Here is a 26,739-nt window from a genome sequence, read left to right on the forward strand (position 1 = left end):
CATTTTAAAAAAAAAAACCTTAGCTTCTGGCTAAGAAGACAGTGCTGGGTCCAAGTTTTCAGCATCAGTTGCAGCCGGAGTTGACGGGAGCAGGGACCTCGGCCTACCGGGCAGGAGCGGCGACAGTCTAAGGAGCAGGAGTGGTAACATTGTTCTCCCAGCGGGAACTGGAACTTCGGGCTACTGGACAGGAGCAGCAGCGGCTCACAGAGCAGGAGTGGCCACATCGTTCTCTCAGTGGGAGCAGGAATCACGGCCTACTGGGCAGAACTGGTGGTGGTCCATGGAGCAGGAGCGGGAACATTGTTCTCCCAGTGGGAGTGGGAACCTTGGCTTATAGGCAGGAGTGGCGACGGCCCTCGGAGCAGGAACATCATTCTCTCAGTGGAAGTGGAAACCTTGGCTTATAGCCAGGAGTAGCAACATTGTTCTCCCGGTGGGAACGGGAACTTCAGCCTACTGGGCAGGAGAGGCGACGGCCCACGGAGCAGAAGAGGCAACATCGTTCTCCTGGTGGGAGTAGGAACTTTGGCCTACCGGGCAGATCTGGCGGAGGCCCACAGAGCAGGAATGGTGACGTTGTTCTCCCGGTGGAAGCAGGAACCTTGGACTACCAGGCAAGAGCGGCGACGGCCCACGGAGCAGGAGCAAGAACATCGTTCTCCCAGCGGGAGTGGGAACCTTGGCTTGTAGGCAGGAGCGGTGATGGCCCATGGAGCTGGAGCAGCGACATCGTTCTCCAGTGAGAGCAGGAACCTCAACCTACTTGGCAGGAGCAGCGACAGAGACCTCAGGCTTCCAGATTGGAGTGACGACCTCGGGCTTCACAATCGTAGAATGTCTGGGTGGGTTATGATGGCACCCAGTGGTGGGGAAGTGTTGGGAAGCGGCGGCATCAGCAGTGGGGAGATGCTTCTAGTGTCTTCTTGTACGCCAAATTGATGTCAATCTGGTTTTTCTTTTTGTTGAATTTAAGGTCTCAAAAGTATATCTGGCGTATAAGTTGAGCCCCATTTTTGAGAAATGTTTTAAGGTTTCACGACTCAACTTACATGCTGAAATATACAGTAGTTAGAACTATGATTCAGGAAATCCAGTTTTGCACATTGAAGACAGAAATTGAAAACATAACGTTCAATAAACTTAGCACTTATGCATGTTGAAAAGAAAACATCAGACAGGATTCCAAGATATAGGAGTTTCTAAGTGAGCCCTGTTGAATCTGATATTGGATTCAAATTCGGTCCCTCTCTGAAACAGTGTAAAATTCTCTGGAATCTGAGAGATGAAAAATAAGGTAAAATATAGCCTGTTCTCCCTTGAAAAAAGTTTTTTAAGATGTTAAATACCATATAAAATATTGCTCCAGAACTACAGAATTTAGATACAAGCTGTTGAAAGGACTTGTATCTTGAAGCAATTTTCTATATGAAGAGCAACACTATTCTAAAGAGTAGAGCCAGAAGGGATTTGGATGCTTCAGACCAAGTCCCAATAAAATAATTAATGGATGAGATAAACGGTCTCCTTTATTTTTATTAAACATTGTAATCTAAGGTTGTACCCACCCAGAGCTCAGAATACTGAGCATCCAAATTGTAGAAACCATTGAGCACTGCTGCACACAACTAGATACACTTAATTTAATCACTTCTCAGCCTTTTGGCTAAGATCAAGTGTAGATACACTTAATTCCTGAAAAGTTAACTGGATAAAGTGAAAAACATGTGTGTGCATCTGACTGATGATGTTAAGTCATATTTTGTTGATCTTGCACCTGTTTCTTTCATTTATATATCATCTGTGATTTAACGTTAGGGAATTACCTGCTCATGCCACATGTAAGGGAGAGCACCCATTTAATTATACAAGTAGAACTGAAAATACATTACACAAGCAGTGAAATGTCCTTTGCAATTGCAGATTCATTTTTTTGAGTGCATGTTTCCTATTTATGTTTAGGGTATGCGTATTGCTCAGACAAAGGCTGAGTTTTTTGAACAACTGGAATCTGCACGAAGAGAAGCACAGAAATCCTTCAACGATGATATTATGCTGCTAGAAAAGTTTGTGGACAATCCAAGGTATGAGGCTACCATTCTGGAATTATGTATTGCTTTACTACCTTTGAACCAAATTTTTAAATTCTGCATTGCCTAATTATCCAAAAGTGCAACTTTTTCCGTTTTTAACTATTATTTGTCACTGGCATTCAAAATCAATATCTAGTTTGTAAAATCCAGCATTTATTAATATTAAAACATCTGAGCAGGAATACTGCAAGGTATATGTAAATGTGCAGGAACTATGTTCTGGTGGATAATGGTACAGTATTTTGTTTTCTGTAGACATGTAGAAGTACAGGTGTTTGGCGACCAGTATGGCAGTGTTGTATACTTGTTTGAAAGAGACTGCAGTGTACAAAGAAGACATCAAAAAATCATTGAAGAAGCGCCTGCAGTAAGTTATTTCCATAAATAGATATTTCTAATTGAGCGGTTTACAAATCACTACCCAACATTAGCCAAACCAGTGTGGAGTTAATTACATTTTAAGTGCAGATTATATTGAATTTAAACAAAGTTTCTTGAATTTCTCAATCGTTTCACAAAATAAACAGAACAATATAGCCCAGCCAGTGGAACCAGCCAAGCCTCAATTGAGGTAATTTTGCATTGGGAGCTTCCATTAATTATACTGCTTTGCAAACTATGAAGGAGGCTCTTAAAATTAAGCTTTGTCTTAGGAACAGAGATACTTCGAGATCTGTTTCAGATTGTTTAAAGTATGGAAAACTATATACGAGTAAGTCGTATATTGTTATTTTTTTAGGGATTTTTTATATTTTCAGTAATGTGGAAATACATTACTTGTAATGTAGACTATTTGATTTCTTTGAAATAAACTGCAATTCTGCTGTATTATTTCAAACTTCACAAAGTTAGCACTCTTAAATATGTCAAGGAATAGTTTTAAAGTAACAACAATTAATTTGTTTCATGATCAGTTTGATTGGTAGTACTCTACTTTTTATTTTTAGAGTATTTATTAAATGTTATTCAAATTCTTAAGCTTTCACAGAAATTTGAACTCATCTTCTCTGGGTTACTAGTTTACACCTCTGCATTACTAGCCTAGTAGAATAGCTGCTATGTAATTTTAAACTAAAATGTAAAAAGCTGGAAATACCAGATAACGCAGCATTTAATAGAGTTAACATTTCAGGAAAACATCATCTGCAGTTTTCTGTTGTACCTGTGTATGAACTTTGCTGTTTTAAAATTTTAGCCTGGAATTAGTCCAGAGGTGAGAAAAAGACTTGGGGAAGCTGCGGTCCAGGCTGCTAAAGCTGTTAATTACGTTGGAGCTGGTAAGTAAATACTGATAGTTAATGCGCTGATCAGTCCCTTGATTAACGAGAAGATATCTAGGGTCCACAGGCTTGCTGTCAAAAGTCTGCTGCCCAAACTTTGCTCGTTCCATTATTTGAAAACTTCCAACTTGACCTTATTTTGTTTATCTGTGTGTGATTTGGCACTGAGCAGAGATGAATGTGAAAAACATCAACATGAATTGATATAGTAGTTTTAACATTCCATGCTGCTTTTCAGGAGTATTATCAAAGAAATTTTAACACCAAGCCACCAAGAAGAGGTATTAAAGTTCAAAATCTTGGCTGAAATACATTAGATGAAGAAATTAGGGGGGGAGAAATTGAGAAATGGTATTGCCTTAACTTGGGAACCAGGCAGATGAAGGTGTCAGTAGATGAAGGTTGAATAGCCTCCTCTGCTGGACTAGAAGAAAATGAGAAATTAATCTCCCTGGGTAAAGTACAAATCTGTTCAAAAATGTGAGTCTTGCCATTTGGCCCATCAAGTCTGTGCTTGCTCACAGAGCAATCTAATTCTCCATTAACTTTTCCTTTTACCTCTTATGTGCACACTCCTGTGAACTCTCCCTAGATGCTACCACTTGCTTGTACTCCAGGAAAAATTTACAGTGACTAATTAAATGTAACTTTGGGATGTGGGAGGTAATTGAATCTCCGCGAAAGTTGCAAGGAAAATATGCAAACTCCACACAGGTCTCTGGACTTGAGGCATCAGCTCTACGAGCTACACCCATTGCCATATTATTTACAGATCTTGGAATCCCTGATACATTTCCTTTATTGTCCTGGTTAAAATTCCTGTAAAACGTGGTCCACTGATGGACAATCTTGTATCAGCACCCAAGTTTCATCTCCATCAGAAAAGTTTAGTCCTTTTATGCGATTGATATTGCTTTGTTTACTGCTCTTTGAAGCCTCTCGCCTCAAATACCCAATTTCAAAATGTACTATTGGATGTATTGAAATCCAAGATTCAGTGGTAATGTTCTTTTCTCCGGGGCTTCAAAATCCAAAATAGATTTTACTTTTTTTTGAATCATCTCCCTTTTTAAAACTCCAAAGTTGACATAACTTTGACATTAGTGTTCAATGTGGTATATTTTCACCTTTCCTGTTTTCAGGAGAAAGTGCACACAGGTGACTTTATCATTGTTTTCCCCCAACAATGATTGTTTGAGTATTAACCAGCCAATCCCATCTATATAATGTATATTGTATAATATTCTAGCCTCAAGATTCAGGAATGTAGATTTACGATGCAGATCACAAAGAAATGCTTTTCCCAGAGGGTAGTGAATTTGTGGAATTCTCTGCCCAAGGAACCATTCAAGGCTGCCTCATTAAATATTTGTAAGACAGTGTTGGATAGATTTTTGCATATTAGGGGAATTAAAGGTTATGGGGAAAAGGCAGGTAGATGAAGCTGAGTCCATGGTCAAATCAGCCATGATCTTATTAAATGGCAGATCAGTCTCGATGGGCCATATAGTCTACTCCTGTTCTGAATTTTTTATTCTCATATGAATTAGCATTTTTTCCACTATTTAACCTTTCTATACATATAAGTAATGCTACCTTGTTTTAATTTCAATGTAAGGAACATTTGTCAAAATTATCACCTCACAGGTTAAGATGCCTCATTTTGAAAGATTTAAAATGAATAGCTTGTTTTATGTGTAAAGATCATACTTATTTATCAACGGCATTGGTATATGGATTAGTCGTAGACTTCTAGTAGTGAAGTACTTCTGCTGGTTTTTGAGTTAACTGAATAAACTTACTTTAGTCTAAATTGAAGTTAAAAGAAGCTGTAGATGCTGACAAAATAAATAGAAAAATCCAGGATCATTCATCCAGTTAGGAATTATCTGTGGGAAGAGAAACATTTCAAGTTCAAAACTTTCATCAGAATATTCTAGCATTTTCTGCTTTTACTTTAAGTTTCATTCATTCTGTCAAAGTGCAGTTCATAAAATATACACGATGTCCGATGTAATGGTGAAAATCATTGCCAAATGTTCTCACTGTGTTACAATTCTTGGATAGTTTCCAACAAAAACATTTTGCTGGGATTTGCTGTACATGCATAGCAACACTTCATAATCAGAGAGACTTGGTTTTCTGTATTCTACTATGCTACTGAATAATAAGTGTACTAAACGAATCAGATAAAAGTTTTATTTAATTCTTTTCGAAATAACCCCATTTCTATTTCTCCTTATGGACGTATTCAACTATTAGATCAATGGATGCATCTTCCCCATACCATTTATGTGTTTGATGTCTTGAAAATAATAAACTCAGCTTTCCAATTTCTTCTTATAAAAACATTTTAATTTATTTTGCAGCATCTCTTGTTAAAGTATTCCTTAAAAATCAACTACTCTTCAAGCCTTGTTTAATAAGTGTTGTCCTGTTTGCTTCATACACTTTAGCAACGGTTTTAATTGTGAAAAATGGAGATTATTTTAATCTTGTGCACATTTGAACCTAGTAAAACAAAAAGGCTATGTAATTTTGCAGAAGTTATGTACAAAATATTGGTGTGACTGTAGCGTGCACGTTATGTGAAGTGTGGAGTAAGAATCACACACACACACACACACACACACAGTTGAGTTGAGGTTGAAGACTGATTTATCGCCCTCCCAGGTCCGATTATGTTCACTCCCTGCCTCTGACGACAGGAGTATCGTCATTGCAGCGCCAGCTTCCGACTGGCTGGTGTTCCCGCCATTTCTTGCCGTGCAGGAGGTCATGCGGGCTGACGCCTGTGAGTCCCTGCATGGCCCTCACGATCATTGCATTTGCCAGCCATTTTTTGAGCCGGGTCACGACTCAGTTCGCAGGCCACTACATGGACTACGATGATGAACAAGATCCAATCAAATCTGTGTGCCTCTTTTGTCAACTGGTTAAAATCATATATTAACGTGTGGACATCCATCTTGATCATTATTTTGGTTTTCAGGGACCGTGGAATTTATCATGGATTCTCAGCATAATTTTTATTTCATGGAGATGAACACGAGACTGCAGGTGGAGCATCCAATCACTGAGATGATAACAGGAACTGACCTTGTTGAATGGCAGCTTCGGGTAGGTGAGAACAGATGGTCCCACTGGTGTACATTCAATTGGGCTTAAAACTAAAGGTCAAGACTACAGAAAAGCCAAGGGGAATGTTTTGGTCTTAAATCATGGCTCCATTAACGAGCGTGGACGTGCGCTAAGGTTTCCTGTTTCACTGTTTTGTAGTCTAAATGGCTTTGGCTATTCAGTATAAAAGATGTGAAGAACTATGCAAGGCATTAATCAGCCTTTGGCATAGTAGTATCAAATATTCAAATGTCATAACACCTTGAAGATTTAGACATGAAAGACAAAAGGCTGGATTAGCAAATTGCACGATTATGCAACAGTAACAGCTCACATCTTTCTCCAGGAAACATTTTGGTAGCATGTTTAGCAGAATAATGAGAATCATCTAGTGTAGATTACTTCCGAGTATTTTTCTCAGTAAGCTAGCTCTTCATTGCAAAATGAATCTTTGGAAGTGTCACAATGGTATAGTTTTCATAACCATTTCATCACGTCACTTCCAAACAAAAAATTGTGTTATAAATAAAATTCATGTCTTGTGCCTGTAAATTAGTTTTTGTAATATGAAGAATTATAAAGTAGAAATTTCTTTATCCAATAAAACAAGCTAAAGAGCAATATTTTCACCCACTTTAAAGGTGCTATTAAATTGATGTAAAATAACTTTAAATATTATTTTAACACAAACATTGTCAATTGATTATATGTCAACATGGTAAAGTTTATCACATTTGCAATTTCACATCTATTTTACGCTAAAGCTTATGCTTTTTCTATTGAACTCATTTTTGACTTGAACTGTTTGAATTTCTACTGTACTACAAACTTCAGTTTAAATTTAGTATAAACATTGAATTTTTAAGACTTGGAACTTAGAGATGAAGAACTTGGAAGCAAGATAAAACATTCATACTCGTTTAAGATGTTTTTTTCTTAAATACGAGATGATGGGTATTCAGTTTCATGTTTTACACAAGTGACTGGAGTCTTTTTCTTTATTGTCGTTATGAGCATTTATTGCAATTATTTTTATAAACTTTGTAGTTTATTAGGCCATTGACCATTATTAGACTTATGCTTTTGGAGACACTGGTAACACCGACCAGGTAAAGTTGGCAAGATCCCTTCCGTGTCAGGCATTAAATAAACAGTTGGGTTTTTTTTAAATTGGGAAGTTTCAGGTTGAAGTTTGCAAACCATCATATTCAAATTGAATTTGCATAACCTCTAGATTGCAAGATAATAACATGGTCTCTGGATTACTGGATCTTGAAAACAGTGGCAGAAATTGCAGAAAGACAGGTTGTTTGCTTGTATGTGCTTTAAGTTGCACAGAAGTTCCATGCTGCTGGAACCTTTGCAAATGTAATCGCTGGCGTGGGGAATTTGTGCACCAATTAATCCTGCCATTGGACTAAAACTAGATTATTTGGGGTTGCCTTCAGGTTGCTGCTAGTGAAAAGCTTCCCATGTCACAGGAAGAGCTCTCCGTCAAGGGTCACGCATTTGAAGCAAGAATTTATGCTGAAGATCCAAATGATAACTTTATGCCAGGAGCAGGTCCTTTACTGCACCTGTCAACCCCTGTACCAGATGCTTTCACAAGAATTGAAACTGGAGTCAGACAAGGTATTGGAAATGCGATGTACAGTAAAACCCCTAGAATGTGGCATCTATTGGGATTGGTAGATGCTGGATACATGAATCTTCTGGTTGCTTGAGATTGGATGTTGCGATGCGCCCCTTTTTTTAAAAACTGATGTACTTTTTAACCTACTTACCGCTATTCTTTTAGGCCGGTTGCTTGAAGCTGCCAATTGTTTGAATTCCGGATAAGAGGCATTTTACTGAATACACCCATATTTCCTGCACTTTGTCTTTAATATAGAACCATGCAAGTCAAGAATTTTTTTAAAAATATGTATGTTTTCATTTTTGTTCAGGTGATGAAGTTTCTGTACATTATGATCCAATGATTGCTAAACTAGTAGTTTGGGAAAATGACCGTACAGCTGCTCTAAATAAATTAAAATATTGTTTGCGTCAGTACAACGTAAGTAATCTGGAGATTTATCCTTTAATTTGGTTCCTTTGCATTTGGTATAGTTTTAATTTACTCTGCTGGGAAGAGAAAATCTGCTATAAGCAGCCAATTTTTACAGAACTTACTAATCAAACTGGGATCTTAAACGGAGGATGGGCAATAATTGCTGCATCCAATATTCCCTGAATTTTTAACAATAGATCACATCTTTTTCCATTTTTTATAATTTCATGGGAACAAAATACAAAGTGCACCATTAATATTGCCAGAAAGTATAGTAGGGTAATATTTCAAGGCACGAATAGAGCCATTAAGATGTCTAACTTTGCAACTGTATATCTCCTATTGGATGAATAGGTAAAGCAGATGTAATAAATAGCTTGTTCCTCAAATTTCTTGAATTTTTAATGTGCAGAATTTGATTGAGTGACTTAGATCTCAATAGTTATAATCTGTCTAGATATCCAAATAATGTTCAAAGAATTAACTCCCAGAAAATAATGGTTTGGATTTGCCCTTTATTTTTGTTTCAATGATTTATTATGCTAGTGATTCACTACATAACAATTTCTTCATAAATGTAAAATATAAATATCTAAACCTAATAAGATTTGAGATTTTTAAAATACCAAACCCAAGTGGATAATAGCCAAGATGGTAAAGAATAATCACGGGTTTTGTATTTTCACATGATGTGGAAATAGTGTGTCATTTCTGTCAACAAGCCATTATAAAATTAGAGTTGAACTCTCATGACAAATTTGTGGGCCAAAATTTGCTGCCAGTTCAAGGGCTTCTAATTTGCATGGCAAGTTCTTGCCTTTTATAGACTATCGGTATCAACTTGCTGATAGGGAGGTCTTACTACTGGCAGTGTCTTGCTTGGTTTAATGTCATCACATATGGAGTCAGAGCAAACCGACCAACAAAAAATGCTTCATGGCTTTAATTAAGGTGGTATGTGAGTGGAAAGAAAAATGTTAAGAACCTCTGGCTTAGTGGGAATGAAGCCTGTTTAAAAACTTTAAAATGCATCCAAAATCTTGGTCATATAAAAAGATAATGAAAACAAAACATTTTTAAAAGTAAAGATGCTTGAAATAAATTTAAAACAATTAAAGACATTTCAGTTAGTGGATGGTTATTTTTTTCCCCAGTGAGGAGAACTGGACAAACTGACATTCAGCAACCAACTGATTTCATTGATTTCAAAGGCTTTTAGATTGTTAATAACATTTTTTAAAATTATTCAAATAGTTCTAAATGATGTAAAGATTTTTAACAATTTTTTTAAAAAGTAAATTGGCTCAAATTTGCCTGCTTATCTAGAAATTGGATCTACAAAGGTGTTGATTTTATTCATGTAAACTATTGCTGTTGTCATTTTTCATTTTTAATGTAAATAAATACAAACACTCCTGTATGGCATTCCTCCTTCTTTCTACTGGCTGTATTCCCTCTACACTCTAGTCCTAATCATCCCATTGTCTCCACAGACGTTGTTTGACCCACTGACTTCCAACAGCTGTTTGTTTTCCTCTCAGTTATAGCATCTGTGGTTTCTCTGGATATTTATATGGATTTTATTAAGATGTTTGATATGATTAAGATGTTTGATATGGTCTCACTTGGTAGGTTGGTATGGAAGGTGAGGGCACATGGGTTAGGAGGCCAACCAGCCAACTGGATTTTTTTTTAATTGGCTTATTAATAGGAGTCAGAGAGTGGTTGTAGAGGACAATTTTTCAGACTGGAACCAGTGGAGATCCTCAGCATTCAGCATCAGGACCTTTGCTTTTTGTAATATACATAAATAATTTAGATAAGGATGATAGCTGCAAGGTGAGTAAATTTTCTTGGTGACGAAAATATGTGCTAAGTTGGATAGTAAAGAAGGCACCTGCACTTAACACAGGATCTAGATCAGATGTGGAACTGGGCTAAGGAATGGCAGGTACTCTTCAACTCGTAGAAGTGGGAGGTGTTGTATTTGGGTAATTTGAACCAGGGCAGGCCTTGATGACAGGCCCTTAAAGAGGGTTATGGAGCAGAAGGAACTAGAGGTGCTGATGCATAGCTTTTGAAAGATGGCAGCACAGAGTGCAGGACAGAGTAGCCATGATCTAAAATGGCGGTGCTGGCCCGACGGGCCAAATGGCCTACTCCAGCTCCTATTGTCTATTGTCTGTTGACACTTGTCTTGGTCAGGGAATTGAATGCTACTGTGATGATGTTGTTGCCAGGATTAGGAGAGTTATTGTGAGAGACTGGAAAAACCAAGCCTGTTTTTCTTGGAGCATAGAGGTTGAGAGGGAATTCTATTGAGGACTATAAAATCATGATGGGTATAGATAAGGTGAATAATGACAGTCTTTTTCCAAGAATAAGAGAATCTAAGATGAGAGGATACGACTATAAGATGAAGGGATTGTATTTAGATAAATACAAGAGACAGTTCTCCACTTGGAGGGTGGTGGACATATGGGAAAAAAAACAGCCTGATGAAGTAGTAGAGGCAAATCTATGTCCTCACTTGAAGAACCAGTTGAATAACCTCATGAATCGAGGAGGATTGAAGGGGTAGGGGCTTGATGTAGGTGAGTGGAATTAAAGCAGGAGGATCTATTGTTCAGCATGGACAAGGCCTGTGGGCCTGTTTCTCAGTTGTAAGACTCTTGTTCTTCTTTGCACTTAAATATGAATAAATATTATCAACCCATTAATGTTGCATAGGCATCTCAAATAGATTGAGGCAGATGTTAAAGATGAGATGTATTGAATAGATCAAATTTGTTTTTAAGTTGTATCTGAATGTTTGAAGTTCTGCTGGATATGAAAACCTATTAAGGTACCTTGATGAGGGGCTTAAGCCCAAAACTTTTGTTATGTATCTTTATCTTTGCTGTATAAAGTGTGCCCTTTGACCTGCTGAGTTTCTCCAGCATTGTGTTTTTACTTTGATCTACAATACATTGATTTTATTCATGTAAATTATTGCTGCTGTTGTTTAGCATCATTTATAATTTAAATGGAAATATCATTTAGTCATTTCAACTTTTTCAGTTTATGCACGACTAAAAATTCTGGATGCATCAGTTCTTTGAATTTTGATTGATTCTGTTTTTGACAGATTGTGGGCTTAAATACAAACATAAATTTCCTCTTCAACCTGGCTGCTCATCCTGAATTTGAGGCAGGAAATGTGCATACAAATTTTATCTCTCAGCACTATAATGGGCTGTTCCCAGCAAAGGAAACTACAAGTAAAATTGCTCTCTGTCAGGCAACAATTGTTCTAATACTACAAGAAAAAATTCAAACAAACACTTTCAGAGCATTTTCACATGGTATGTAACATCTTGTAATTTGCCTTTTCATGTAATTTCCAAATTCATCTAAAATTTTAGTGTTCTTTATTTTCAGGTTTTTTTTTCTGAATTACTTTACAGATCCATTTTCACCATTTTCAAACAGCAGTGGAAGAAGGTTAAATATTATCCACAGAAGAAATATGACATTGCTTGAAGGACAGAATAGTAAGTAATATCTGACCGGCACAACTGTGCAGCATGGATTCTTTAGTCTCAGATCTTGAATTATCATTTTGCTAATGTTTCAAATTTTCTACACCATAAAGACAGAAATAGTAAAATGGTAACGTTAACTAGTCTTACAGCAAAATAACTATTATTAAGAATCTTGATAAAGAAATTGCACATTTCAAAATTACAATAAACTATTTTTTTCACATGATCAGCGTGCATTTTTTGAAATATACCCTAACTTATCATTTATCTTTTATAATAATCTCCCAACATTTATTTTAAAAACAATATCTCTAAATATATTTTCTTAGGCACTTGAACTGAATTGCTACCCAACTAAATGCATCTAATTGTGGAATTTTTACCAAAAGATAACAATATTTAGTCGGTATTACAGAGGATTAATTTTGCATATGTGGACTGCAACAAGCATTCAAATGGATTTTATACAACAAACTGCTGGAGGAATTCAGTGGGTCAAACAGCTATGGGGTGGGAGGGAACAAATTGTCAGCATTTCAGGTTGAGACCCTGCACCAGAGGACACATTGCATTGTGAAAGTTCATTTATAGGTCAGTGATAGATTATAGAGCTGTGGGGGGGGTGGGGGGGGGGGGGGGGGGTTGGTGACTGGCAGGGGAGCAGAGTTAAATATTTGCACACAAGAGGAAATGACTTCAGTGCCACTCAAAATTGTCAGGATTACTAAGAACTGTTGGTGTGTTTTATAATAACAATTGTATATATGCTTCACTTTGCTTCATTTTTCAAGAATATTTAATATTAAGCTGATGGCAAGATTAGGGGATGTGGCCTTTTGAGCCTCGTCTACTATTCATCAAGATCATACTTTAGCTCTGTTTTCTTGCACTATGTCCCTGTCCCATGCTTTCCTCAATATTCTGAAATCTTTCATTCTCTGTTTCAGTCCTCTGGGTACGAGAATTCTAAAGGTTTACCACCATCTGTGTTGACATTTCTTTTTATTTTAGTCCTAAACTATTTTGAATAGTTCTCATACTCCAAATCTGTGCCTCCAGGCTCCCCAGCCTGAGAGTACTTTTCAGTCAGACAACATTCAAGGGTAAAAAAGCTCATTCAAGTTTCAGGCCTGAACTATTTATCAAGACTAGAGGTGGGGGGGTGGGGGGAGAAAACTGATGAGGGAGTACTTTATTTTCTTTCTCAACCTCTCTCCCCTCTGCCTGCTATCTTATGTTTCTCCACCTCTCACACATTTTGTCGTACCCTATTACCTGTAGGGCTCCTTCCCACCTTTTCTCTCTCCCTTTATACAGTAAAATCTAGAAGTCAAGTAAACAGCAGCTTCAAGGAACAGTAAAAAAAAAGGTAGAAAATAAATAGGTAAAAAATACGCAAGTTTAAGATGGGTGCCCCATAACGGTTACTTCATTAATTATGCAACACACAATCTCAAGCAACTGGCAAATTCACTTATACAGCATCTACCAATCCCCTTAGGTGCCGGATACTGGGGATCTTACGGTATATATAATTTCACCCACTTCTCTCTAGTCTTATTAAAGGGTTCAGAATCAAAACATAGACTGACCATTTCTATCTATGGATGCAGTCTGACTTGCTGAGTTCGTCCAGCAATCCTTTGCTGGATGAGTGTCTGTATAGGACAATCTACCCCACCCCTCCCCATACACGATCCTTAAAACCCACCTCATGACTCTTCCTTTCACTCATTTTACAGCAAGTACAATCTTCCATGAAAAACTGCAAAATTGTACTTGATACTTTGGATGGAGTAGACACAAGGCACCTGATACAATTACAATTTCCTTACTCCCTCACTCATATTCTCTCATAATGAAGGCGAACAGATCACTTGCTTTCTTAATTGCTTGCTGTATCTGCATGTTGGCCTTGGGTAAAAGTGCATCTGGGACATCAACACTACTCAGTCTCTTCCCATTTAAAAATGGCTCTACTTGTGCACCAAGGGGGATGATCACACAATTTTGCATATTACCACTCGAACCAGAATTAGCCATCATTCTTCTTCCGGCTGGCTTGTCTGTTCATAACTACGGGTTGTTCGTAAATTTTCAACCCAGGGACTGCCTGTAACCGTTTGTCAAACTCAGCCAAATCATTGATAATGATAATGAGCAGCTGGGTCATACAGCACACAATGGGTCCTTCAACTCAAATCATCCATGTCCACCAAATTGACATTCTGGGCTAGTCCAATCTGCCTGTATTTAGTTCTATATACTTGGAACCCCTTCCTATGCATAAACTTGTCCAAATATCTTTTGAATGTCAAATTTGTTCCTGCTTCTAGTTTCCTCTGGCAGCTCATTCCAGATACCAACCACTCTGAGTGAAAACAACTTGCCCCTCAGTTCACTCTTGAATCTCAGCCTTGTGTTCTAGAATTGTCTACCCTGGGAAAACGACTGTGAGCATTCATTTTATCCATGTCCTCATGATTTTACAAACCTCTATAATATCACATGATCTTGGCCTGTTCATAGACACTTCCAGCGATGCAAACAGCCAGAATGCTCTCCATGGTCTACCTATAGAAGTTTTTGAGAGTCTTCAGTGACATACTGAATCTCCTCAAATTCCTAACAAAATGTAGCCATTGGCAAGCCTTCATTGTGATTGCATTGAGACGGAGGCTCCAGGACAGATCCTCATAGATGTTGACACCCAGGAATTTGAAGTTCTTGACGTTCTCCACTGCTGACCCCTCAATGAGGACTGGTTCGTTTTCTCCTGATTTCCTCCTGAAGTCCACAGGAGCATTACCAGCATCTGATACATTTTGTAAGATGATATCCAGGATATCAGCATCTCTATATCCAGCTCTTCCAAAATTCTGGAATATATAAATGTCTGAAAACTAACAAGTAGCTTCTAAATTGTTGCATTACACAAAACCCTGATGTAAAAAGTTTGTTATTTGCAGAAGACTACATATAGTAATTACATTCTTTAGAATATAAATAAATACACACCTCTGCAGTCAATCTAATTTTCTACCTGAATACATCTTGCATTGTTTCATTTTATCAGTATATTTATCATTATATTTTATCAATATATTTTATTCAATGAATATGGGTTCAAAATAAATACTGTTAAAATACATTAACATTGCAGTTTTTAATATTTGTGCTTGTTTCTTCTGGTTTCCTTTTGGCAATATCCCAAACAAGAGGTGAATATTGATGTTGCATATAACAATGACGGAACTTACAGTATTCAGGTGAGTTTATCAATGATATTTTTTAAAATGTTAAATTGGACAATTTTCATTCTTTGGTATATGTACTGACAATAACCACACCAGCAGTGCAAGTATAAGACAGCTTTAATAAACTAATGTGTACACTAAGAGGTCTTGTCTCTCTGCAAGACGAACCTGGAAGGATAGATTGTAGCTCTGGACTGCTTTATATACAAGGTCACCAGGAGTCATCCTGGTGTAATTACATATCACCACAGTATAGATGAATATTTGTGAAAGATTCAAAGGCTTCTTTCGCTTTGCAATTACCCATTTCATTCTCTGCTTTCATGAGGATGTGATTTTCACTTTCCTTCCATTTTAAAAGTGGTCACTTCAGGCTTGTGATAAATCTAGGACCATGCCATTATTTTTCACAAATATAACTGGACAATAAGCATTGGTAGAATGTTCTGCTCCATCCCAAGAGCCATTAAAATGGCATCCATATGTAGACTTTCAATTAACTAAATTAATACCCCATTAGCATTGATTAATTAATGCATTGCAATCAAAATGTGTTCCTGGGATGGTCCTGCTTTATAATGTTATATTAGCCAGTTAAACAACTTCAGCAGCTTCAAGATTTTGTACATATGGTTGAGAGTTTATTGTCATATACACAAGTATAATGTACAGATGGACCAAAGTTCTTGCATCCTGCGGCATACAGCAAGATACACCAACTACAATATAAACTATACAACCATAGCCAATAGGATGATTATTCAAAGAATGTGTCAGAGATTGTTCACTGTTTATATTCATTCTCTATGTATTGATTTTAGAAAAATATATTAGAAAAATATTAGAAAAATATATTTGTATCCACCCTCCAAAAATATTTTAAATTTCAAATGAATTATTTTTAAATTGCTATGGATTCTGGAGGGTTAGTTGAAGTTGTTTGTTATCTAACTAAAGTTAGAACATTCCACCTGTAAAAATCAATGTTGTCTTAAAAACTTAAGATTTTAGATGGATGGGGAAATAGTGATAAATTATGCCAAATTACATCAATAATCAACGTTTTCTCTAAACCAGCAAATTGTGTTGCCTTTACTCCATACCAACTGTCCTCTCTCTGTAACTCCACATTGGTACTGTTTCTTACTTGTACTATGTGCGAGATGTTTTCTGGTCTGCCTGCAAAACAATCTCTATCTCTGCATTTTCTATACCTGTGACAATGAACTTGAATATTGAGGATTAGTAGAAGCCATGTAATCAAATATGGAATGAAACATTTTCTATGTGATAACTCTTTTGGTAGAATAATTGAAAATGAATTCCACTCTCCTGACGGTTGCATGATTTGAGGGCTTGTTGTCTGTCCTTTCACTGTCAAAATGTGAGAACTAATGAACATTGTTGATTAATTCTAGAAAAAAATAGAATTGATTGTATCAATATAATCTCTTGGGATATTGGAATTTAGATTCAAATTTAAAAATATGATTGTACCTTAGATTGATGGACAGGTTTTCCATGCATTTGGAAAACTTATTACAGAGAAAGATGTCACATACTTGGAATCTTCATTGAATGGGATTCGTTCAAAATCTAAAGTAGTTATTACTGACAAGAGCATTCACCTGTTTTCAATGGTAAGTACAATTTATCTTGTAGATTTAACCACCACTATCCTAAATACAATTATGTAAAACATGTTCAATTTTTATTTTAGGAAGGATCTGTGCAGCTAAATAGACCAGTGCCAAACTATTTGGTTGAAATTGATGCCTCTGGAGCTGAGGGAGCAGCAGTCGCACCAATGACTGGAACTATTGAAAAGGTTACATTTTGAATTAATGAGTTGTTCTCTAAGGATAGGTGGTTCACTCAAGAACAGTCATATTGCTAACTAATGGTTGCACTTAAAGAGATGTGTGCATTAGGATCATCTGTATTACTTTCCACAATGAACCACCAGGAATTATAGAAAGCTACTGGGTTTCACAAAATTAATGGCTTGGTACCTCCAGGGATTGCAAGATATGGTAATGAGTATTTCTGTAAATTTAAATTTTAAATGTTAGTTTATAAAGCACGATGCCATGCTGCCTAATTAACCTACAAATCCCATACATTTTGAAGAGTGGGAGGAAACCAGAGCACTTGGAGGAAACCCATCCACACATGGAGAGAATGAAGAAACTCCTTACAGACAGCGCCAAATTTGAGTCCCGATCGCTGGCGCTGTAACGGTGTTGCACTCAGCACTTCACTAACTGTGCTGCAGTTAAGTGGAAAAATAACTGAATCATTTCATAGGGATGTTAATATACAGATTTTATATATCAAATCATATCATATGATATTGTCATAGATGACTCGGATTTAAATCCAAGTAGTAGATTTTCATGGAAGGATTACGTAAGAAGCAGTGAACTTCATGGAGTTTACAACCTTCAGCATCAAAAACCACAAACACTCAGTGCAATGTTCAAAATCAAGCATGAGGTAAAGGCTAAACTTGGAGCATCGCTGATATTTGAAGAGTTGGAGAAGGTCACACATGGGGAGAGAGGAAATAATATGGGGGGGGGAATATACAAACAAAATGAAAATTTTAAAATATAGAAGGGTAATAGATGAATAACTATTATCAGCTAGGAAATGAATAGCTAAGTTTGGAAATGGGAAACTTATGGAAGATAGAGGATTGCAAAAGAATCTGGCAATGTCAAGTTTAGAGGTAACAAAAGATTTTAGTAACAGATGAAATGAAGATACTATTTGCAATTATATTGGAGTCAAATAAAGAGCAGACATTGGAATCACTTGAAAAGAAAGAGAAAAACAGTGGATTTAAAAGAAATTTTGATAAGTTACAGATCATTTTTAATTTTAGACAGCATTACAGATTGTATCCAATGTCCAGGATTGAAGCGCACTATTGAGTCTATTTAGCAGCCCCAGTTCATAGGAACTGAGATTGTACATATTAGTTGAATGAACTTTAAAAATGAAGGGATTGTTGGGGGAAAAGATGACCATGCAAATGTTTGATTTTTCTCCTCTTGAGTCAAAATGTGCTCCAGTTTTTCCACAAACGTATTTGTCATCTTGCATTTTGGTTATCTCCCAACCTTAACCATTACTCTTCTCGTCAACATTTCCATCAGCATTTGAAAAATGTTCTGTAAGGCTCCCCTCCATTCCAAATTATCTGAAGGGTGTTAACTACATCATAGAAATAAAAGTCATACAAAGGTCATGAAATTTGCATCTTACCTAGTCAGAAGGGAATTAGTGGAATATGTTAGGTTTTTAAAATAGCCTAATAGTTTTCAGGCCTATTTATTTTTGTTTATTGTTTACTCTTCCAATAAAAAATATCTAGCAACGTAACATTAGGGGATAGGTTCTCTGCAAATACTTGTCATTGTTAGGTATTTTGATGATTTATACACATCAGTTTAGATTAGATTAAAATGTTAGAGATTTTCATGGCCATCACTCCATCAGATTATAATTGATGCCATGTATCAGAGAATAATTTCACTTTTGTTGTTCATTTTACTATTAGATTTATCCTACTGTATTGGGTCCTGTACCCATTACAACCTGTAAGCTATATATTTTAAGAAGAAAGATTACTGTTTTATTTTGGATTTTATTGGTGCTTTAATTTTGTGTTCCCTTCACAAGTCACGATTCTACCCTTCAGGGTATAAGTTTTTCCAGAGAGGGAGTGGGGGTTGGGTGCCATAGTTAATATTTAGTGGATAGTTTCAGCTTAACTCAAGCTACCACAACATTATCAAGTCCTGCAGCTTCATGCAGAAGTATATAGAATAGGTCCTTCATCTATCTGCCCATGATCAATACCATTTCTCTCTGGATCCTGACAATATCTGTGATTAGTTGTCATCCGATTTGGTGGCACAGTTGGCGTAGCAGTTAGCGCAACGCCTTTACTGCACCAGCAATCGGGATCGGGATTTAAATCCCGCGCTGTCTGTGAGGAGTTTGTACATTCTCCCCGTATTTGCATAGGTTTTCCCCAGGGCTCTGATTTCCTTTCACTGTTCAAAATGTACCAGAGTACAGGTAATTGGGTGTATAAAAAAAAAAAATTGGGCGACATGGACAGGTGGGCCGAAATGGCCTATTACCGTGCTGTATGTCTGTTTGACAATCCCTAGTATAACACTAAGATTTGATAGAAGACCTCAGAAAGAATCAAACTTTTTATAATGCAATACAAAAACTGTAGTCTATCAATCTGCAAATATATTAAATGGAAGAACAAATAGCACAATTGAATTTAGCAACTATTATTGCATTCTGTGTTGTGGACCCAAGGGATTCTGGTTAATTTTTGTAATTGCCATAAACTGCTACCCATGCTTTTCAGGTGTTCATTAAAGAAGGTGACCATGTGCAAGCTGGAGATCCATTAGTGGTGATGTTAGCCATGAAAATGGAGGTGAGCAAACTTGACTTCTTAAACAGTACCTGTTTCCTCCATATTATTTTGCTGTATTCACACTTTGGAATTTTAATTCCTTAATTGTTACTCAAGGGTTTATTTGCATCAGAAGTTCTATGAACTATTACATTGTAAGAAAATGGCATCTTTCACACTGAGAGAGAGTGATCTTATTTCCTGACAAGATCTGGAGTTAAGGAGCTTTGAATTTGCAGAAGGACATTTCCCCCTCAAACCTATGGCTGATTAGTGAACATATTCCAAATAGGCCATTTAACTTTCCTTGGTGCTTTAGGTAAGAAAATTTCTCAATCTCAGATATCAGATTAACAATTAATACTGTATGAGCTGGAGTCCAAGAAGTCCAAATTTCAGCCACCCTTTGAATGAGGAAGTATTTCCTCTACTCACTCCTAAAAGACATAGCTCTACTTAGACTGGTCAGTAATCCAAACAGCAGAAAATCTATTTTAATTTAGTGTGATGGTTTCCCTTAATACTTCAAACAAATCACAAAAATGAAGTTTTGGGATCACGATAGCTTAAATTAGCAAGCAGTTTTGTAAATATGCTGTACTGTGTTTAAACTGTAATCAATCATCTTTCTGACCCATATTATCAATCACTTTTCACTTCAACTTTGGAGTCAATCTCAGTTACCTGCAATCATTTTGACTTGTTTATGGTGATAGAAACAATAGAGAAAAGTGTAAATGTCTGTAAAGAAAGAAAGCAGGTGTCAGAGTGTACAGTGTAGTGTGCACACTACTGTGAAGGGTGGAAAGAATGACATATCCAAGACGTCAAAGTCGAAGACTAGTTTATTGCACTGGCAACTCAGTTTGTATTCTCTCCCCGCCACTGACAATAGGAGTGACGTCACGGCAGTGCCGGCCTCGGATTGGTCGGTGTTCCCACTGTTGATCGTTGCTTCCCGCCCTGCGGGTTGTCACCTAGGATGGAGGTCGTTGGCCCTCACAGGGTAGGCGCAATCGCCATGTTCGTCGGCCATCTTGTGTACCAGGTCACGTCCCGGTTAGCGGGCCTTTACAACAACATGAAAACAGGCTCTGGCTCAACCGTCCAAAATGTATCACCCACACTATTCCTACATACCTTTTTCTTTGAAAATTTTATTTATCACTTGTATCAATGCCAAACAATTATTCATTTTGTATAAATAATACAATATTATTCAATACAAGATGATACAAAAATTTTATATTTTTCCCCCAAAACCCCCCTCCCCAAGAAAGAAAAAAAAAGAGAAAAGACCTGGACTATATATTAATCATTAAACATATTCTCTTGATATAACTATTATATCTTCTGATTATTGATTGAGAGGAGTGGGTATGTGGATGGGTTTTTATTAACAAATTCCATATATGGTTCCCAAATCTTATAAAAATTCCCAATCTGATTCCTCAAATGATAAACAATTTTTTCTAATGGAATGCAATTTTGTATTTCATTGTTCCATCTATCCATAATTATAAAATTTTCTGTTTTCCTCAACTCTGCTACACTTTTTTTCGCCACCGCTATTGCTATTGTTAAGAAATTTTTCTTGCTATTTATCCAACTTCAATTTCACATCCTCTTCATATAACAATATAACCATTTACGGAGCAGAAACAGGCCATGTCGGCCTTTCGAGTCTGCACCGGTTCACTAGAACAACTCCACTAGTTCAAACCTCCCGTTCTCTGCCAATAACCCTCCAACCCCCTCACCTCCATGTACACATCCAACCTTCTCTTAAATATTATGAGTAATTTTTTTTCTAATGGGAGACAATACTTTATTTCATTAAACCATTCTTCTATGTTTACATTACTTCCTAATTTCCACATTTTAGTTATACCCTTTCTCAATACTGTCGTTGCTAGACTCAAATTTTTTTAATATTTATCTAGTTCCAACTTAATGTCTTCATCATGTGTATTACCCAACAAAAAAATTCTTGGATCTAATTTATCCTTCACTTTTAATATTTTCCCTAACATAATACATAATACTTTCCAGAAATCTTTTACTTGCTGGACGATAGGCACCCTTTGTTCTGGGATGCCAGGCGCAGAGAACTGTTTAACATTAGTCCAGTGTGAACAGCAAAAACGCTATTTTGAACCGGTTTCAATGAACTGCAAATTTAGCCAATTTAAAAGTCATGAAGAAGCAGGCACTGGCACAAAAGTATAAATAATTTATCTAGCTTTAATTCAGGTTATTAATAGAGGGAAAAACACAACCAAAGGCAAAAGATAGGACACATCCCAAACTTGGACAGCAGAAAGTGAAAATTACTGGAACCAATACGATTTTCAAATTTGCAGCAAGTCTTTACATTCAGTTAAGTCCAAAAGAAAAATCGGCAATGAAATATTACAAGGTGCATATTACCAATTAAAATTTTCTCAGATCCTTTTGTATTTTTATCTTCATAATTTGTCCTTCAAATCTTCCTAAAATGTTTCCACTTTAACGCAGGACCAAACTAAGTGTACAAAGGTCCCTACTTCCTTATTACATCTAAAACATTTATCAGAATAATTTGAATTTAGCCCTTTTAATTTATATGGAGCATAATACAATTGATGTAAAAAATTATACTGTACCATTTGATATCTAATATTAATTGTATTTGCTAAACTCTCTTGGTACAATCTTGAATTTGTACATTTAGATCTTTTTCCCATCTTTGTTTTGATTTATGTAATTTTGTTTTTCATCGAATCTTGTAATTTTATGTACACATTTGTAATAAATTTCTCAAATATATCTGTAACTAAATATTCAAATTGATTATTCCGGCAGTCTTAAACTCGCACCTAATTTACTTTTTTAAATATATTTTAAGTTGATAGTATTAAAAAATGTATTATTTGGTATTTCATATTTCTCTTTCATTTATTCAAAAGTCATAAAGAGGGAACCTATAAAGCAATCTTTCATTTTCTGTATACCTTTACTATACCAAATATCAAAAAAAGGATTATTCAAAGCAAAACTGAACCCTACTCCATTGTGGCCTTACTAATGTCTTGATCTCCCAGTTTCTATACTCTAATGAAGGCCAATATGCCAAAAATCTACCTGTGACATCACCTTCAAGGTTCAATGTACCTGTACTCTTGGATTCCTCTGGCCTGCAACACTCCCCAAAAACCTACCTTTTACTGGGTAGATCCTCTCCATGTTAGACTTCCCAAAATGCTTTCAACTAATCTTTTTCCTACTTGCCCAACCGATCAAGATCCTGCTGCAATTTATGACAACCATCTTCACTACCTACAATACCAGCCACTTTAGTGTCATCAGAAAACTTGCTGATCGTGCCATGTACGTTGTCATCGAGTTCAACTTATATTGACGTGGATTAAATTGAGACTGATGTTTAATTGGCAATTACACATTCCTTGACTACAAGGCAGAAATTGAGGCAAATAGAATTATAAATGTTATGCCAAAAACAGAAATAAACTAATCAGAAATGTCTCATATGTAAAGTAGAAAAGTCCGTGCTGGTATACAAGATATCAAATTGTATGGGAGTAATAAATTGGCAGTGTACTTATGGGAGCAAACTATTATTTGTCATATTTAGAGTTGGCATCAACACATCATTACTCTGGAAAATTAATAGTTTGTGAATAGAGTTGTGGAAACAACCATTCTGGAATACAGTTAGCAAGTATGATATATCTGGATGGGTGAACACAAATGGGATGAAAACATTTTTACCTTGCAAATTTTAGAGAATAATTTTTTTTTAATTTTATTTTTTTGCAGCATACAATAAAAGCTCCAAAGGCTGGGGTGATTGAGAAAATTCTGTACAAAGAGGGTTCTCAAGCTAATCGACATGCTCCACTTGTAAAATTTGTTGAAGAAGAAATTTCGCAATGAGCTCAACTTGGTTTCTTTGGCCAAAAAAATGTGATTTATAAATATCTTCCCTTTCATGTGTCTGTTGAAAGAAATTTGTCTGTTTCATTTCATATAACCTATTTGGACCATTTGCAAATCAGTAGTATTTATAATCAACATTTAGAACTGTCGACTATAATACTCAATGTGCAGCAAATAAATAGCATTCGTCTGGCTTATTCAAATTGATTGTAAAATTACTTTATCTGCTGAATCTTAGATACCTGGGAAAAATTAAGCTACATTTCAATGTCACCCTTAAATTCTTAAGGAAATAGTATTTTTAATAGCTATTTATTCTAATGGCTTCTGGCTTGTCACACTACAAGATTTCAGGCTCGTGGTAAATTTTTGTATCTGTAAATACAGGGTATTATCATTTTAAATTTATTATTTCAATTTGTAACACTGGGAAAGTATGTGCTAAAACATTTTCTGAATGTAACTTCTAGCACTCCATTTTAACATTAGGTAATTGGATAATTTTTGCCTTTGTTGCATAGACATTATATTCTGTAACCAGAGTATTTGGCCATTATTTTATTGGTTTAGCACGAAGTGTGAAATATAAAACCGATCCTGGTGTGTCCAGTTATCCTTAAAGAGTCTAATACTTTTATTTCATTGAAATTATAGCAATAATAGTGGGAATTGAATGATAAACTGAATGCTACTTATTTCCTCTAACTATTCAAAACCATAATGTAGAGAATCTTGTAGGTTGTTTATAAGGGAGTATAGGGAAGCACAGTTGTTTGGCAGCTTGATAGGCCAAACCCCATTTTGCATATCAAAGGTCATTAGTGCTTTCCAAAGAGGTGAAAGCAAGAGGCTGGAGAGACAGACTGGTAAGGGGTAACAATTCTCGAGAGGCCCGTTAGAAAAAACATAAAGCCAATCAGTCATAGAGAAAAGTGATTCATGTGAAGTGTGTGCGTTGTATGGCTCACAGCAAAAGGTGGTTTCTTTTTCTGTTGTACTCTGTAACAATAAATTAAAAATCAGGTTTTATCATTTTATTTGTAGATCTTGTCGATCTTCTCTGCCATTCTTACAAGCATGGCGGGTCTTGGGTATAGTACCATGGTTGTATCTGATCATGTTCAGTATCCATAAACATGGTCCCAGCAAGTATTTTGGCTCAACTCGTCTAAGAGGAAAGCATCACATCTTCTCAACGTAGTCTTGAAAAAAGGACTTGTCCCAAAATGTCAACTGTCCATCTTTCTCCATGAATGCCATTTTACCAGCTGAGAATCTTTAGTTCTTTATCTGGTTAAAACTCTGCTTAGAGAAACTTCTACTCAAATAGTCTTACTGGGTGCTTTAAGTAAAATTAAGGGCTGAATCACTCATGTAGTTGATATAATCAAAAAATGCCACAGCAAACTAAACCATGCCAATATTACACAGAGCATTTAATGGAAAACAAGGGTTTTTACTTTTTAACAAATCTAAAATATTTACCGGTAAATGCTTTCTCCTTCTTTGGCTTGGCTTCGCGGACGAAGATTTATGGAGGGGGTAAAAGTCCACGTCAGCTGCAGGCTCGTTTGTGGCTGACAAGTCCGATGCGGGACAGGCAGACACGGTTGCAGCGGCTGCAGGGGAAAATTGGTTGGTTGGGGTTGGGTGTTGGGTTTTTCCTCCTTTGCCTTTTGTCAGTGAGGTGGGCTCTGCGGTCTTCTTCAAAGGAGGTTGCTGCCCGCCAAACTGTGAGGCGCCAAGATGCACGGTTTGAGGCGATATCAGCCCACTGGCGGTGGTCAATGTGGCAGGCACCAAGAGATTTCTTTAGGCAGTCCTTGTACCTTTTCTTTGGTGCACCTCTGTCACGGTGGCCAGTGGAGAGCTCGCCATATAACACGATCTTGGGAAGGCGATGGTCCTCCATTCTGGAGACGTGACCCATCCAGCGCAGCTGGATCTTCAGCAGCGTGGACTCGATGCTGTCGACCTCTGCCATCTCGAGTACTTCGACGTTAGGGATGAAAGCGCTCCAATGGATGTTGAGGATGGAGTGGAGACAACGCTGGTGGAAGTGTTCTAGGAGCCGTAGGTGATGCCGGTAGAGGACCCATGATTCGGAGCCGAACAGGAGTGTGGGTATGACAATGGCTCTGTATACGCTTATCTTTGTGAGATTTTTCAGTTGGTTGTTTTTCCAGACTCTTTTGTGTAGTCTTCCAAAGGCGCTATTTGCCTTGGCGAGTCTGTTGTCTATCTCATTGTCGATCCTTGCATCTGATGAAATGGTGCAGCCGAGATAGGTAAACTGGTTGACCGTTTTGAGTTTTGTGTGCCCAATGGAGATGTGGGGGGGCTGGTAGTCATGGTGGGGAGCTGGCTGATGGAGGACCTCAGTTTTCTTCAGGCTGACTTCCAGGCCAAACATTTTGGCAGTTTACGCAAAGCAGGACGTCAAGCGCTGAAGAGCTGGCTCTGAATGGGCAACTAAAGCGGCATCATCTGCAAAGAGTAGTTCACGGACAAGTTTCTCTTGTGTCTTGGTGTGAGCTTGCAGGCGCCTCAGATTGAAGAGACTGCCATCCGTGCAGTACCGGATGTAAACAGCGTCTTCATTGTTGGGGTCTTTCATGGCTTGGTTCAGCATCATGCTGAAGAAGATTGAAAAGAGGGTTGGTGCGAGAACACAGCCTTGCTTCACGCCATTGTTAATGGAGAAGGGTTCAGAGAGCTCATTGCTGTATCTGACCCGACCTTGTTGGTTTTCGTGCAGTTGGATAATCATGTTGAGGAACTTTGGGGGACATCCGATGCGCTCTAGTATTTGCCAATACTTTCTACCCCATGACTAAAGGCTTCCCATGTATTCAATACCTCTTGGGTCTCTTCACAATGCCAGAGTAAGGCCAAGATCAGCAGAGGTTTTTTTCCCACTGATTCTGCCAAGCCTATTCCTTTGGCTATGGATTCACTGGATAGTGGGGAAAGATGGTGGGAATCTTGTTCATACATTCATGCACATTGCTAATTGGATGACATTGCAT

The 26,739-nt window shown here is 37.1% G+C and overlaps 1 protein-coding gene across 3 annotated transcripts in view; it reads left to right on the top strand.

Annotated features, from left to right (window-relative positions):
• Positions 1-24,747, top strand: part of mccc1 (methylcrotonyl-CoA carboxylase subunit) — a 43,018-nt gene extending 18,271 nt beyond the window's left edge. For all 3 annotated transcript variants that reach the window (XM_069897113.1, XM_069897115.1, XM_069897114.1), the window contains 13 exons: positions 1,963-2,084; positions 2,349-2,460; positions 3,289-3,370; positions 6,366-6,493; positions 7,942-8,125; positions 8,440-8,549; positions 11,671-11,887; positions 11,990-12,076; positions 15,287-15,336; positions 16,827-16,964; positions 17,045-17,152; positions 19,721-19,792; positions 23,591-24,747. In XM_069897113.1, the coding sequence (XP_069753214.1) occupies positions 1,963-2,084; positions 2,349-2,460; positions 3,289-3,370; positions 6,366-6,493; positions 7,942-8,125; positions 8,440-8,549; positions 11,671-11,887; positions 11,990-12,076; positions 15,287-15,336; positions 16,827-16,964; positions 17,045-17,152; positions 19,721-19,792; positions 23,591-23,707 (1,527 nt within the window). In that variant the 3' untranslated portion in view covers positions 23,708-24,747. The remainder of the gene's footprint in view (positions 1-1,962; positions 2,085-2,348; positions 2,461-3,288; positions 3,371-6,365; positions 6,494-7,941; positions 8,126-8,439; positions 8,550-11,670; positions 11,888-11,989; positions 12,077-15,286; positions 15,337-16,826; positions 16,965-17,044; positions 17,153-19,720; positions 19,793-23,590) is intronic.
• The last annotated feature ends 1,992 nt before the right edge of the window (positions 24,748-26,739 follow it).

The sequence above is a fragment of the Narcine bancroftii genome, chromosome 9 (genome assembly GCF_036971445.1).
Source record: "Narcine bancroftii isolate sNarBan1 chromosome 9, sNarBan1.hap1, whole genome shotgun sequence".
In the NCBI taxonomy this organism is placed as follows: domain Eukaryota; kingdom Metazoa; phylum Chordata; class Chondrichthyes; order Torpediniformes; family Narcinidae; genus Narcine; species Narcine bancroftii.